General features: G+C 50.8%; 1 protein-coding gene across 1 annotated transcript in view; it reads right to left on the bottom strand.

Moving 5' to 3' along the window:
- The window catches only part of Ubac2 (UBA domain containing 2), a 167122-nt gene that overhangs the window by 22862 nt on the left and 130952 nt on the right, over positions 1–13308 (bottom strand). The window contains exon 7 of the mRNA XM_075950198.1: positions 11722–11967. Within this exon, the coding sequence (XP_075806313.1) occupies positions 11722–11967 (246 nt within the window). The remainder of the gene's footprint in view (positions 1–11721; positions 11968–13308) is intronic.

The raw sequence follows: 13308 nt of genomic DNA, 5'->3' as shown, positions 1-13308 counted from the left end.
CTACAGGTCTCCACGCCGCTCCCACAGCTGCGGGGGAAATGCAGCCTGTCCAGTAAGCATGCACACGCTTGGATTCACTTGTCAGCATGCAGCATGCTGCAGTCCTGGGAGGGGCCAGGTGAACAGATCCACAGAGCTCAGCTGAGTTGACAGATGCCCAGGCAGCACCCGGGATGGCGCAAGGCAGTCGCGCGCGCGTGTGTGTGTGTGTGTGTGTGTGTGTGTGTGTGTGTGTGTGTGTCCCGCCTGGGCACTGATAGCAAGTTACTAGCTTAGAGGAGGGAAATCCTGTCCAAGGCCACTGCTCAGCAGGAGCTTCCTGGCAAAAACACAGGGGAGAAAAGAAGGAAGGCTGCCTCCTTTACCACACATTTAAACCAGCAATATATTCTTTACGTGGCCAAGAAATGGGAGGCATAGTACAAGGCACAGAATAAATCCCCATCTGAAAAACAAAACAAAACAAAATCCAGTCCACTGGCAGTATCTTGAGGCCATGAAGCTTCAGAGAAAACCCCAGAATCTCACACCAGGCTGTGTGTAGAGCGCCAGCCTCTCTTCCTGTGCATTCAGCACAGGGCTCTGTCTGCTCCACAGGCTGGGCAAGTGTCAAGAGCAGTGGCGTAGGAGGAACAGGGTGACCACTGACCCAGAACTCCACGGGGCTGTGATGGCTCTCAGTTTCAGTTTTTCTATGGTTCATCTTGCTGACCCGTTTTTGACTGAGAGCCTTCAGACTGCCTGGGTTTTCTAGCAGGTCCCATGGTGGCTGGATAGGAGCTCTACATTCTGCTGCTCAGGGGATGGCATTTCTGGTGACATCGCCATCCTCAGCCATCTCTCTCTTTCCTCTCTGCGGTCATGAGCCTTGCTTGCTTCTCTCCTTGGGTTGGCAAGGCTGGGGCCACAGCAATGTTTCTGGAGACTGAACTGGGGATAAGGGAACACCACGGAGGGGTACAGTGGCACGGGAAACCTATGTTATAGCCCCGAATGGGGCTCAGCAGTCCTTGCAAAGAACTCTTCAGCCAGCACTGAGCCTGCAGACAGATGGCCCAGGTCTGCTCCTGAAAGAATGGAGACACCGTCATGGTTTGCTCTCCTGAGACAGGAACCACTTTCACGCTTCAACATTAGCTGCAAACTCTGCTGTAAATATTTTCTCTTTGATTCAGCAAACAGGAGATCTGGCAAATCCTATGTGGGGAGCCACAGGGTGGCAGGGGCACCCTGGAAGAAGAGGGCTAAGGTTCTATTTCAGCTTCTGTGGTCACCTTGGCCACAGGCTTTGGACACTGTGGGCTCCTGTGACTATAGGCCAAGTCTCTCTCAGGAGGTTGTGATAACTGAGGATGCTAACGCCTACCCATGACTAAGCCACACAGCAAATGCACTTCTGGATTGTTTGTTTCAGCCACCAAGGAGGTGGTACAGTGACTTGTGTGTGTGAGTGCGTGTGTGTACACGCGTGTGTGTGTAAGAGAGAGAGAGTGCGCACGTGGGGTGTATATGTTGTGTGTGTGTACACGCGTGTATGTGTAAGACAGAGAGAGTGTGCACGTGGGGTGTGGGGTGTATATGTTGTGTGCGTGTGTGTGCGTGTGTGTACATGCATGTGTGTGTAAGAGAGAGAGAGTGCGCACGTGGGGTGTGGGGTGTATATGTTGTGTGCGTGTGTGTGCGTGTATGTGCATTGTGAGCAGGCTGGGGGTGTGTGTGTATGTTGTGTGTGTGCGTGTGTGTGTGTATGTGCATTGTGAGCAGGCTGGGTGTGTGTGTGTATATGTTGTGTGTGCGTGTGTGTGTGTGTGCGTGTGTGTGTGTGTATGTTGTGTGTGGAGTGGGGGTTAGGGGCTCCACAGCCCCAGTCTTGACTGGAGAATCTCTTGCACAGTCAGATTACACTGCTTCCTAGGTCGAAGGTATCTTTCCCCTCTCGATTTGACTTCAGTGCTCATGAATACCACACACAAGTGTAGGGCGCACAAGGTAAGGTCTCACACATGCTTTCCAGAAAAACTAGGAACAAAAGCACATTGTCCAGCAGAGGCAGAGTCTACTCCTGCCCAGTACCTCCTTCTTTCATTCTTTGGTCTGCCAAGTATTTGATTGTTTTTTTTCCTGCCTAATTTTAGTTCTATACAGAAATTAGTACATGTTAAGTCAGAAACAGAATTACCCCTGGCACTTGGAACTGGTACATGTTTTGACAGAAAAAGAGGTGACTTTGTTGAAAATGAGAGAATGACTCAAGATTTCCCCCTTCTATTTACATCTCCTCCCTGAGATGCCATCCATTTTCATGTCTTCAGCAATCGGCTCTCATGCCTGACTTCAGTAAGCACTCTGCCAGGGCGAACTTCAGCTTTCCACTCTAATGGCAGCCAAGCTCCTGCAATCCTTGGTGGCTCTTCTAGGCTCAGCTCTATGTGTATCTCAAAACCCTCACTCAAGGATGACAGCTCTTCCTTTATGGGGTCTGCCACTACCTGTGTCTTTGCTGTACCATTCTGAGGTTATACCGTTGGCTTCTTGATGACACGGCTGCTGTTCACACTTTCTCCAGTGTAACCTGCACACCACTGTGGGCGACTGCACACAAGCCTCCACAGCAGCAGCAGCACAGCGGAAAAAAACTCTGTCATGATGTCTGAAACATCCGTCCTGTTCTGATGGTCCAAACCAATCCTGTCTTAAAGTATTTCCTCCACTTCCCAGAACTCTCCTCACGTAGTATGCCATCTCTTCATGCAGACCTGTGTTTACACAAGTGATCTGATCCCTTGGAATATGTGTCCCAATTTTCTTGGGGCTTTCCCCCCTTTTCTGCACAGGCCCAATTTTTATTTCATGCCCACATCAGTTTCACTCACCGAAGTCCTGCTTCCTCTCCTCTGGCAGGCTCCGTGGGACACAGTCATGGTACCAGTTCCACACAGATAAACCCTGGAGTTTGGGTTTCCACTGGACACAGTGGCAGGCCGAACTAGATGGTTCTAAAGCCAACTGAGTACATCTTCTTCCCTGGACTAGTGAGCATCTTGGAAGTTGAGCAGTGTTCTCCCTGTTGGAGCAGAGCCTCCGTCCCTGCAGAGTGGCTGTGGGCAGAGCTCCTAGTCCCCCATCCCCACTCTCCTGAGCTCCTTTGGCAGCACTGAACCATGAGGGATCTGAGGGAGAAACAAGCCCCTTGGGTGTCAGTCTTCTAGAGTCAGAGCCGTGGGTGCTGTCCTCCCAAGGAAGGCAGATGGAGAAGTGAGGGTCTCTCATTTAAGGGATGTGCTGAACCACGAAGCATGGGCACAAGTCTGGGCAAAGTGTGGTATACACATGGAGCTCATGACTTCATTAGGAAGATCTTGGCAAACCTTGGTTGGCCAACACGTGTTACGATCTCTGGAAAGAGGGCATGGCTCACATCTGGAAATTACGGGCTTCTGGCACATGCTGAGGGCTCGGAATGCTGGGTGCGAGGGGGAGACTCCGTGAAAGCCCAGGCTTCTCAAGAAAAAGGAGTTCCAGTGAATTCTGTCTTTGCAACCAAGAAGAGAAGGGCTGATCGCTCTAGTCTATCCACATCTAACACGACGCTTCCTGTTCCATCTCTACTCTCATTGAGGGTTCTAAAAAGTAACGAAAAAGTGAGCCGAGGAAGAAAATCCAACAGAGAATTAGAGTTGATTGTAACTTTTGGACCTTCAAAGAAAATCACTGCGGCTTACCTACCCCCTTAAACAGCATGAGACTGTGTAGTGCCCCCCTTTCTCACCAAGACACCAGAACAGAATGGAAAATAGAAATGATTTTCACGAATGTCACTTAATGAGTCAGGTTTGGAAAAGTGTTAGAGTTTGACTGATCCTATCTCTGGGGCTGAATCTCGTCAGCAAGGCCAGCAAGAGCAGTGACAAAGCAGGCAGACAGCCACCATCCGCAGCAGGCGCAGACCGCCATCAGCAGCTTTCGGCTTCGCTTCACCCAGAACAGCACTTGCGTCTCGTTTTCACTTAACTGCAGATTTTTATCGGCTGAGCTCTAGTGACTTTTCCCACATCTGACACGACACACTCACACACTCACAAGGGAGAAGAGTCATAAAGGAACCGGCTCTGGCTGGTTAGGCTTTGTTGACAAAGAAGCACAATAATTTGATGAGAATTATTTTCAAATCAAATCACATCAAAAAGTGAAAGAGCACAGCCACGTGCAGAGATGCGCTTGGGCCAGCCTGAGTGGCAGCGCCCCAACTCGGGCCTCCGTGGCCTGTCCGCATGGATAGAGGCGCCACTGCCATCTCTGCCTGACGATGACACGACACTTTATTGTGACTGTCTCTTTCTCTGTCACATCAAGGTCAGGACACAGTGCCTGGCTCACAGGTAGCATACAAAGTAATGTGTTCCGTATGGAGTTTTGTATACACAGGCGCATGCACACACACTTTGTTCTCCCCCCACCCCTCTTTCTGGCCCCTGTCCTCCCCACAGCTACTATGCTCCTCTGCTTTCATGTCTTGTGTATCCACTGCTCTGGACACAGAATTTCCATTTGGATGCTAACAGTGGTCTGTAACTGGCTGTGGTGATATTATGTAATTCTGTGAATGAAAATTAGTAACTTGCACACTTCACGTGAATTACTCAACAGAATACTTTCCTATGCCAGAAACATTTATTAAATAACAAATACTTATTAGTGAAAAGGCCTTTCATACTGTGCACGGCAGGTATGAGTCATGCTGCAGGTTGGGAGGCACCTGACAACCCTTCTGTGGGTGGAGGAGGAGAGAAACAATCTTCACAGCCACAAACTCTTACTGGGGTAGGTGAGAGAGTAGCTAATGTGCTTCAAGCCAGTACTGAGGAGCTCACTGCACTGCACGTGTGAACGGTGGTTAGATGAGGGGGGGGCATTGACACCTGTCCTTGCATGAATAATGACTACTTATCACCAAAACAGGCAGACGGGCACCCAGGAAGTCCTGGGCAGCCCAATGCACGCAGCAGGGGAAACGCTGACACCAGTGGCCCCAAGTCTCCAGGAGGTTATACCAAGCACTGTGCCTTCACACAGGGTTCACCTGAACCCCGCTCCTACGGGACACCTGAAGGTAAGGTTCAGCCTCAAGTGTGTGTTGTGCTACATGGGATCACCAGGGAACAGGAAAATGGTTCACATGAATGAACAAAATGCCAGGAACCCAGGTTTTCCATGAAAAGTAAACTGAAAGGCGCTGGCTGCAAGCCTCTAGGGCAGGCATCACACACTGAGAGGGTGACGGCCATGCTGTAGGGACAAAAGGATTGCTCAGCTCTGAACTGTACAACAGAAGGCGGCCTGGTGTACGGGTGATATTATGTTCAGCTTTGTTCTACAAGTTGAAGCTTTTAAGGGAGACAGGTTAGCTCCCAGGTCTGGACCATGTCTCAGGCGTCCTGAGAGGTACAGAATGTGTGCCCACGTCATGGCAGTGACCTAAACTCCAGAGATCTTCTGATCCCTCGGAAACGCTTAGGCCATTCTTTATCCCCATGACAACCATTAGACTGTGTGCGGCTCACCCTGTCTACCCAGAGCTGTCTCCCTAAATGCTTTTTTTTTCCCTTTTCATTATATGACTGTGCTCCATACTATGAGTTTACTCAGAAAGCTACAAACTGTTTTGGCCTTAACACAATCCCACACCAGTCAACACAGCACTCCTAATGGCAGATGCACAGGGGTAGGGAAGGGGCTCTCTCAGCCCCGAAGCCATTCTCCAGGAGACACCACTGGGAGTCTCAGATTGAATTCTAACACTATTCATGGCAGTGAAAACACCACCAGATTCAGCCACACCACGCTGCCCGACCTAACCTGATGCCAGACCAAAGCCTGCACTGCACCTGTACTTCTGACTGGCTGCCGAGCCCCACAACTCCCTCCTCTAGGTTGATACCCAGGGAAACGCTTATATCTACCCATTTATTGTGACAGCTACAGATGAATACAGATGACCAGGCAGATGGAAGAGATGCACGCGGCACAGCACGGGAGGCTGTGGGCTCTCTGCGCACCACCCTCTAGAAACCTCCATGTGTTCTGCTATGTAGGAACTGCTTAAAACTTAGTCCCTGTGAGTTTTTGGTTAGGTCATGAAGGCATGACTGATTAAATCAACGACCATTGCTGATCAGCCCATCCCTCAGCCCTTCTTCCCGAGGGAAAGCTAGGTGTTGTCTCTCATCACAAGCCAGTTCCCCTGGCTGGGCCTCTACCAAAAAGAGCATCATGGGGGAGGAGGGATGGGCAGGAGCTTGCTGCTCAGACACCCCCACTTCACAGCCCAGGCAGCCCCTAACCCGTGACTGCCCTCCATCTGCCTCTGGAGTGCTGGGATTGCAGGCGGACAGCTGTGGTCGGCCACCCGACCCGTCGCTGTCAGCTCCTTACAGCAGTCTCAGTTCCCACAGTGTTTGGGGACCCTAGTCTTTTTCCCTTGGGGCCCTTGCACCCCAAATGATGACCTCTTCCAGATTCCTTCAAGCACCCTAGACTGCAGGGACACTGAGCCTCAGGGGCACACAGTCTGGCAGGACCCTCACCCCACCACTTCTTCACCTTCAGCAGCTGCGGACTGGGGGAGGCAGGATGTGTCCTGCACACTTGCGGGGCAGAGCGCTCACTGCACTAGAGCCCAGAAAGGCACAAATGGGGAAAACTGTCTTCTTTCCTCCAAGAGCTCATGTCTGGCGGGGACTAACACGAGAGCCCATGGCTGGCAAGGAGGTGCAAGGACGGGCAGAGTAGTCGGATTTCTGAGTCTGTAACTAGCCTGGTTTACATAATGAGTTCCAGGATAGCTAGAGTTACATAGTGAGACCCCCACCCCCATACAAACACTGGCCCCGGCAGCAGCAAGCCAGACACTATAGGAAAGTGACTGTGCCCTACTGGAGCCAGCAGCTGTGTCGGCACAGAGACAGGAGGCTGGGAGAACAGAGCTAACGTCAGTGCTGCCGAGTGAACTTACTGATGACAAACACACATCATAGACATCAGACATATTAAATAGTAAGGCCAGTTTTCAACTCAACTAGCCCAGGGGAAAAGCATAACTACTTGAAGAGGTGTACAGAAAGACCTGCAGGAGGGTCGGAGCACCCCTGGAGCATCACCATGTCTGGGCTTCCTGAATACAAGGCTCCTGATACTGACTCTGTCCAGACATCGGTCCCCAAGCCCAGATGAGAAAAGTCCTGGAGAGAGCAGCACAGCTGAGGAGCAACGCTCGCAGGAATGTGAGGTCACCGCCAGTACCGCTCACGGGAATGTGAGGTCACCATCAGCAAAGCTTCTGGGAACGTGAGGTCACCACCAGCAATGCTCACGGGAACGTGAGGTCACCGTCACGTTGCTACGGCAGATGTGAGCATGGGCTATCTCACACCAAGGCAGGGGTTGCATGGTGCTTCTCAGTGTCCTGCCATAGTCCCTTCCTCCCCTCAGTGCCTCCCTCCTGAGGAAGCTCCTTTGTCAGGGTGAACACCTGCTCTTCCTGCTACAGCTCCTCCCCTGGCAACCCTGTTCCTGAACTTCCTGCTTTCTTCCTGGCTGCTCTGTTAGCCTAAACATGAGCTTGGTCTGTCTGTCATGACTTGTTTTCAGCTTGCCCTTGCAGGACATCCGTGTGCCTTTCCAGCTCCGACTGTTAAGCTGGCATCAGCATTCGAAGTAACCCTGTCAATAGTTACAGCACACACATTTACTCATCAGTTCCCCAAATATTTGCTAAGCTCCTATTGGTGCCCTATTATCCGTGCACTGGGGAAGCAGACAGCCTGCTCTCTGCATCCCATCACACTGCATAGGTGAGCTGGTCCCTGGTTAGAGCTGGGCTAAGTGTTAGGCAAAGAAACTGGGACCCAGTGGGAGACTGAAAAGGCTTCCCAGAGAGATGCTATTTGCCAGGAAAACTGGAGAGTGGATGGGAATCAGGCAGGCAAAAAAACCAACACCAAACACACTTTTCTCTGTGTGGTAGAGCTGGGTGGCCGCGGGAGGTGAGGGCTCTGATGAACTGCAAATAGCTTAGCAAGGCTTGCGGTGCAGTGTGGGAAGGAGGCAGGGGCCGTGTGTAAACTACCCTAACAGCTAAGAAGAACTGCTCAAAGATTTCAGGGGGAGTGATGTTTCAGAGACCACTGATGGAGCAAACGACGGGGCAGACGCTGCCGTAGGAGCAGGCAAATGAGGCCATGGGCATGAACTCAGGTGGTGGAGATGATGGGGGCAGGAACAACCAACCGATATAAAGGAGACCTGACACTTCACTAGAGCAGGGGCAAGGTGTGGAGGGGCAGAGGGGTGGAGTGCTGGGCCGCTGCAGACAGGAGCAGGGAGCAGTACCTGCTCAGGAGTCAGGGCAGCCTGTGGGCTGAAGATGTTGGGACTGAGGAGGGGCAGCGAGTGCAGCGGAAATGTGTCTCTGGGAGACCCCAGGGCACAAGAGCACAAGTCCATCTCAGGGAGAGGGAAGGCTATCCCGTAGATATAAACTGGGTCCAGGAACTTTAACGGCACAGCCTTGGGGCTTTGGCCCAGCGGTTACCTGCTTGGGTGGCCTTGTGTGGCCTTGAAAGCAGCTCACTGAGTGAGGGGAGAGCTTCAAATAGACTGAACTGGGGCCAGGGGCAAGTGGTTGGCATAGCACATGGTGTCCTTGCTAGTAATACGTGAAGCGCGCCAGTCAGCAAGTGAGGCAGCGAGCCCTGCGGACTGGCTGACCTGAAGCTCCACAACAGACGGCAGCCCTAGGTCCACCGTAGGATAAGCATTAAGAAGAAATGTGTTGGAAAAATCTATGAAAATTAGCCCTTCCCCCAGATCAACGTAACTGGCACACAAAGGTCTCACTCACACACAAACACGGGAATCTTCCATGGTGGTTTAACAGGCAGAAGATTACTGTGTACTGGTCTACCATGCATAAAGATAAAGGGTCAAACAGCCCATGAGGAAGTTCAGCAGGCTGTGGTAATGAAGCTTAGGAAAATAAACCTAGAAAGCTTAGGGCAGATGCCCTTGGCTGTCCAGGCTGCTTTCCTGCTCTGAACTTCAGGCCCTTGGAGAGGGGAGAGGCCTGGCAGACAGCAGAGAGAGCCACAAACAAGAGCAGGTGCCATTCCCAGCACCAGTGGGAATGCATTCTCAGGGCGCAAGAGAGGGCGGGAAAAGAGTGTGTGGTGGACAGAGACACCGTGTGGCATCTGAAGGCTGCCATAAGAGAACATGTTAGCTCCTGGGGTCCCAGGCAGGGAATATATGAATTGCAGAGAACTATATCCCCACAGAAAACTATGATATACTAGAAACCGCCCAAGAATAATGTGATTGCAGTGTGTGCAGTAGAGACCCATCCGTCTGCAGGCTCTGGAAGCTGCCACAGTGAAAGGGTACACCCGGGGTCAGCACGGGCAGGGCCAGAGGGCACAAGGGCGCGGGAAAGGCAGATATGCCAGACACCATGCCAACCACGTCTGTTGCACCAACACATCTCCTAGCTCACACCTGCCACAAGCTGTGAGCCTGTGACAACCAGTACGAGGGGAGGGCAATGGCCAAGTATGGTTCAGGGATATTCTTGAAAATGCTCAGGGCTCTTCTCGGGCACTGCGCAGGGAGATCCAGGGAAGGCACGGGAGGAGCTGGTTAGTTCCCTCAGTCTTCCACTTAGCTTAAAGAGCAGTGGCCTGCGGGTAATAAAATACAGCCTGCAGATTTACTGGGTTGGTCAGCCAGGAAGCTGGAAGGTAAGGGCCAAGGAAACCCGAGGGAAGGCAATAAGCACAGCTAAAGGGACTCTCGGGAAGTGTGTTGGCTGTTTCTATGTTTTCCCAGATTAATTCCTACCACAGATATCCATCATAATAAAGGCTCCAAGCAGGAGGCGAACGGAATGATAACAACCTTATTATTGCCCATCTCAGTACTGGTTCAGGAGGAGTAGCCATGGCGACAGGACGGAGGTTATACACCCCATGTACCCACTACCCATGTACTGACATCGTGGACTAGCTAATCTGCCATCAGCAGACAGCAGTATGCTTGATAGACCACTCTCAAGAAAAAATGAGCACGTGGTGCCAACCAACACTGGGCACCGACTCTGTGGAACCATGAGTCTGTATGTTGAAAGCCTACTGCCTAAGCAGGACGGGATTTAGACACAGGGTCTTCAACGGTTAATTAAGGCCAAGTGAGGTCATTCAGGGGCCCTAATCCAAAAGAAATGGTTTTCTTATGAAAAGAGATTAGGGCTCAGAACATCATGCCCCAAAGTCTGGCACCTTGATGTGCTGGGCTCTTTGAGGTGAAGACTCTGGAAGCCTTCACCCACCACCCCATCCAAGAGTAAGGCACAGAAACCAGAATTTCTTTTCCCCAAGGCAGGCCACTGACAATAGAAACCCACTTAACACGGTGCACCACAGAACCTACAAACCTCCCTTTCCCCATAAAGACTCTCATCTCAGAGGGTCCTACGCTGTACCCAGGAGGGGAGGAAGCTACAAAGGGGCCAGGAAGACTGAGCAGCCAGGCCTTGCTGGGCTCTCTATGGCCATCCCACCCATCCTTCCCCTCTTCTCGAGGGTCTTGTGGATCCACTGCCTCCTGTCAATCACAGGCTTCACTCCCACCTGTGCTAACTGTAGACAGAATCCTTCTCATGCAGCTCCGTGCTCTCTGTTCTCATGTATGGAGCTGAGGTCATCAGTCCTTTCCACCCCCACATCTCTGAGCTCCCTACAAGAGCACACATGCCAGCTGTCTTCGAACATGTATGTCATACACCTGCATCGTGTGCTCTGAAGTGACGTCAAAGTCAGACAGGTCTGTACGGACGACTCTGGTTTCTTTCTCTTCTATCCCACACTCCCTTCCAAAATATAAACCCTGGAACCCACATTCCCAATAGGGGCACAAAGACATCAGACTAGACAGAGTTCAATTCTGTAGGCCACTGAGACCTAAAGCCCTACCGCCTCACACCCGGGGAAGAAGGCAGGAGAAAACCCTGCATATCTCAGCACCCCAGAAGATGAAGGAGTAGGCTGGAAGTGAAGAGCCCAGTGTCCTGGGTCATGCAAGTGTCCAAGGAAGATGCCAGACACTGGCTGGGTAGAGAGCAACTTCCCCTTTCCTTGTGCTCCTTGAAAGACAAGTATTGCGTTGTAGTTTTGGCTACTGTGGTATTTGGAGTAACTGTGCAGTGGCCCCTGGCTGCTAATGGCACACATTTATATGATGCAATCACTGGCTGTTCCCGTCAGGCTTTCTTATCTGTGCTCACTTTAACCCAGGACAGTCATGAAGCTTTGCGTTTGTTCCTCATCCAGGGCACATGACTAGCCCTTTAACAGGAAGACGCTGTGGCTTTGACAAGATTACAAACACTGATACATATCCTATCTTGCTAACTAGGTTGGTGCTTCTCTCCGAAATAATGCTAAGAATGAGAATGTCCATTCTGATCAACTGCTCAGCTTGATGTATTTTGTTACCTTAAAAACAAAACCCCTGACACTGACAAAGGCCACCTGAGACCTAAATTCTCAGTCTCCTGCAAACACATCAGAAGCTCACAGGTTCACACGCAGTGCGTGCACACACACACACACACACACACACACACGCACGCACGCACGCTGTCACACCTCAGGGCCGGCACGCAGGTCTCACCTGCTGCTGCCTTTGCCGTCTCACTTGTGCGAACTGAGAGAGCATCAGCTGCCGGTCAAGTTGCTCCATCCTCTGCTGCCTCTGGATGTCCACGGTGGCTCCCATCCCAACTCTGGCCTCGCTGGTTGGCTCTGAAGAAGAGAAGATGGGCTCAAGGGCCCAGGAGGAGAACCGAGCCATCCTGCCAGGGATGCGAAGCAGCTGGTGAACCTGGAACACTTTGCGGTCATAGCACATGCCTGAAATCTAAGAGAAAACACCCAGCTGATTGTTCAAACGTAACAAAGATTGAGATGGTGTATTTAACAGGGACTCGATAGTGACAATGTCTCCAATGGCATTTTCTAGTTGTGGCAGTGTTCATAAGTCCCGCCACATGGCCGAGCACACAGCACTCCTAAACACTCCTGCTGTGAGAGCATTACTTGACACACAAACCAACGCGGATTGAACTTAGTAAGACAAGCTTGCTCCATAATCAGGAGTTAGCAAAGGCCTGACCACTTCACATACCACGTACAGATACAGTTGTAAGGAGGATGTCTCAATTTTAAAAGAAATCCAGGGGCTGGGAGATGGCCTGGTCAGACAAGCATGGAAACCTGAATTCGGTCCCTGGCTCCCAGCCAGACCTGGCTGCATGTGCATATACCCCGTGCTGGGGAGGCTAAATCATACGAATCCCTGGGGTTCACCAATCCAATAGCCCGCAAGCCCTAGGTCCAAGTGAGGGAGCCCATCTGAATAAGCCAGGTGGATGATCCTGGGGCAGATACCAAGATTGACTTCTGGCTTACATACAAATTAAGTTACCAAATACAAAAAAAGGTTTGATTATCCAAACAATCTCACATTGGAGCACCTCTGTGGGGCCCCACTGGCACATGGCCCAAGGGACACACAGGGCCAGAAAGGAAGGACATGTAAACCCCGAATTTACCCAAACATGGCTCTTTCTCTAGATGTTCAGTTACTCATTAATATTAGTTAGCAATAGATACTTGTGGAAAATACTTTTTACAAACAAATCTATTTGTTGTAAAGATCGTTACAAAAGATATTTACATAGAAGGAGAAACCTCAGGATTTCTTAATATGGCTTTTTAGGTAAAAATCACCATACATACTCTTTTAATACATAAAAAAACTTTAACCGGGGGATGGTGGTTCTCACTTTTAATCCCAGGACTTGGGGTGGGGGATGTAGATGCAGGCAGATCTCTGTGAGTTCAAGGCCAGCCTGGTCTACAGCATGAGTTCTCAGTTGCCAGCACATCCATCTCTTCACTGGCACTGAAGCTGCCTTCTTTGGGACTCCAGCACATATAGAGGACCAGCTGGGACACCAGCCTCCTGGGACTGAGCAGCTGCTGGGTTCTTGTTTGACTCAGGCTGTAAGTCATTCCAATAAATTCCCACATATAGATACATATTTATAAAAATTCCTATATATATAGAATGAACCCCCCCTCTCTCCATATAAATATAGAGGGGGTTCATTCTATAGTGGTATAGTATTTGTGTTGTAATAAATAAAGCTTATCTGAGACCAGGCAGTGGTGGCACACACCTTAATCCCAGCAGTCA

The sequence above is a fragment of the Microtus pennsylvanicus genome, chromosome 15 (genome assembly GCF_037038515.1).
Source record: "Microtus pennsylvanicus isolate mMicPen1 chromosome 15, mMicPen1.hap1, whole genome shotgun sequence".
Taxonomy (NCBI): Eukaryota; Metazoa; Chordata; class Mammalia; order Rodentia; family Cricetidae; genus Microtus; species Microtus pennsylvanicus.
The sequence above is the reverse complement of the archived record's forward strand: the minus strand, read 5'-3'. Positions and strand labels throughout refer to the sequence as shown.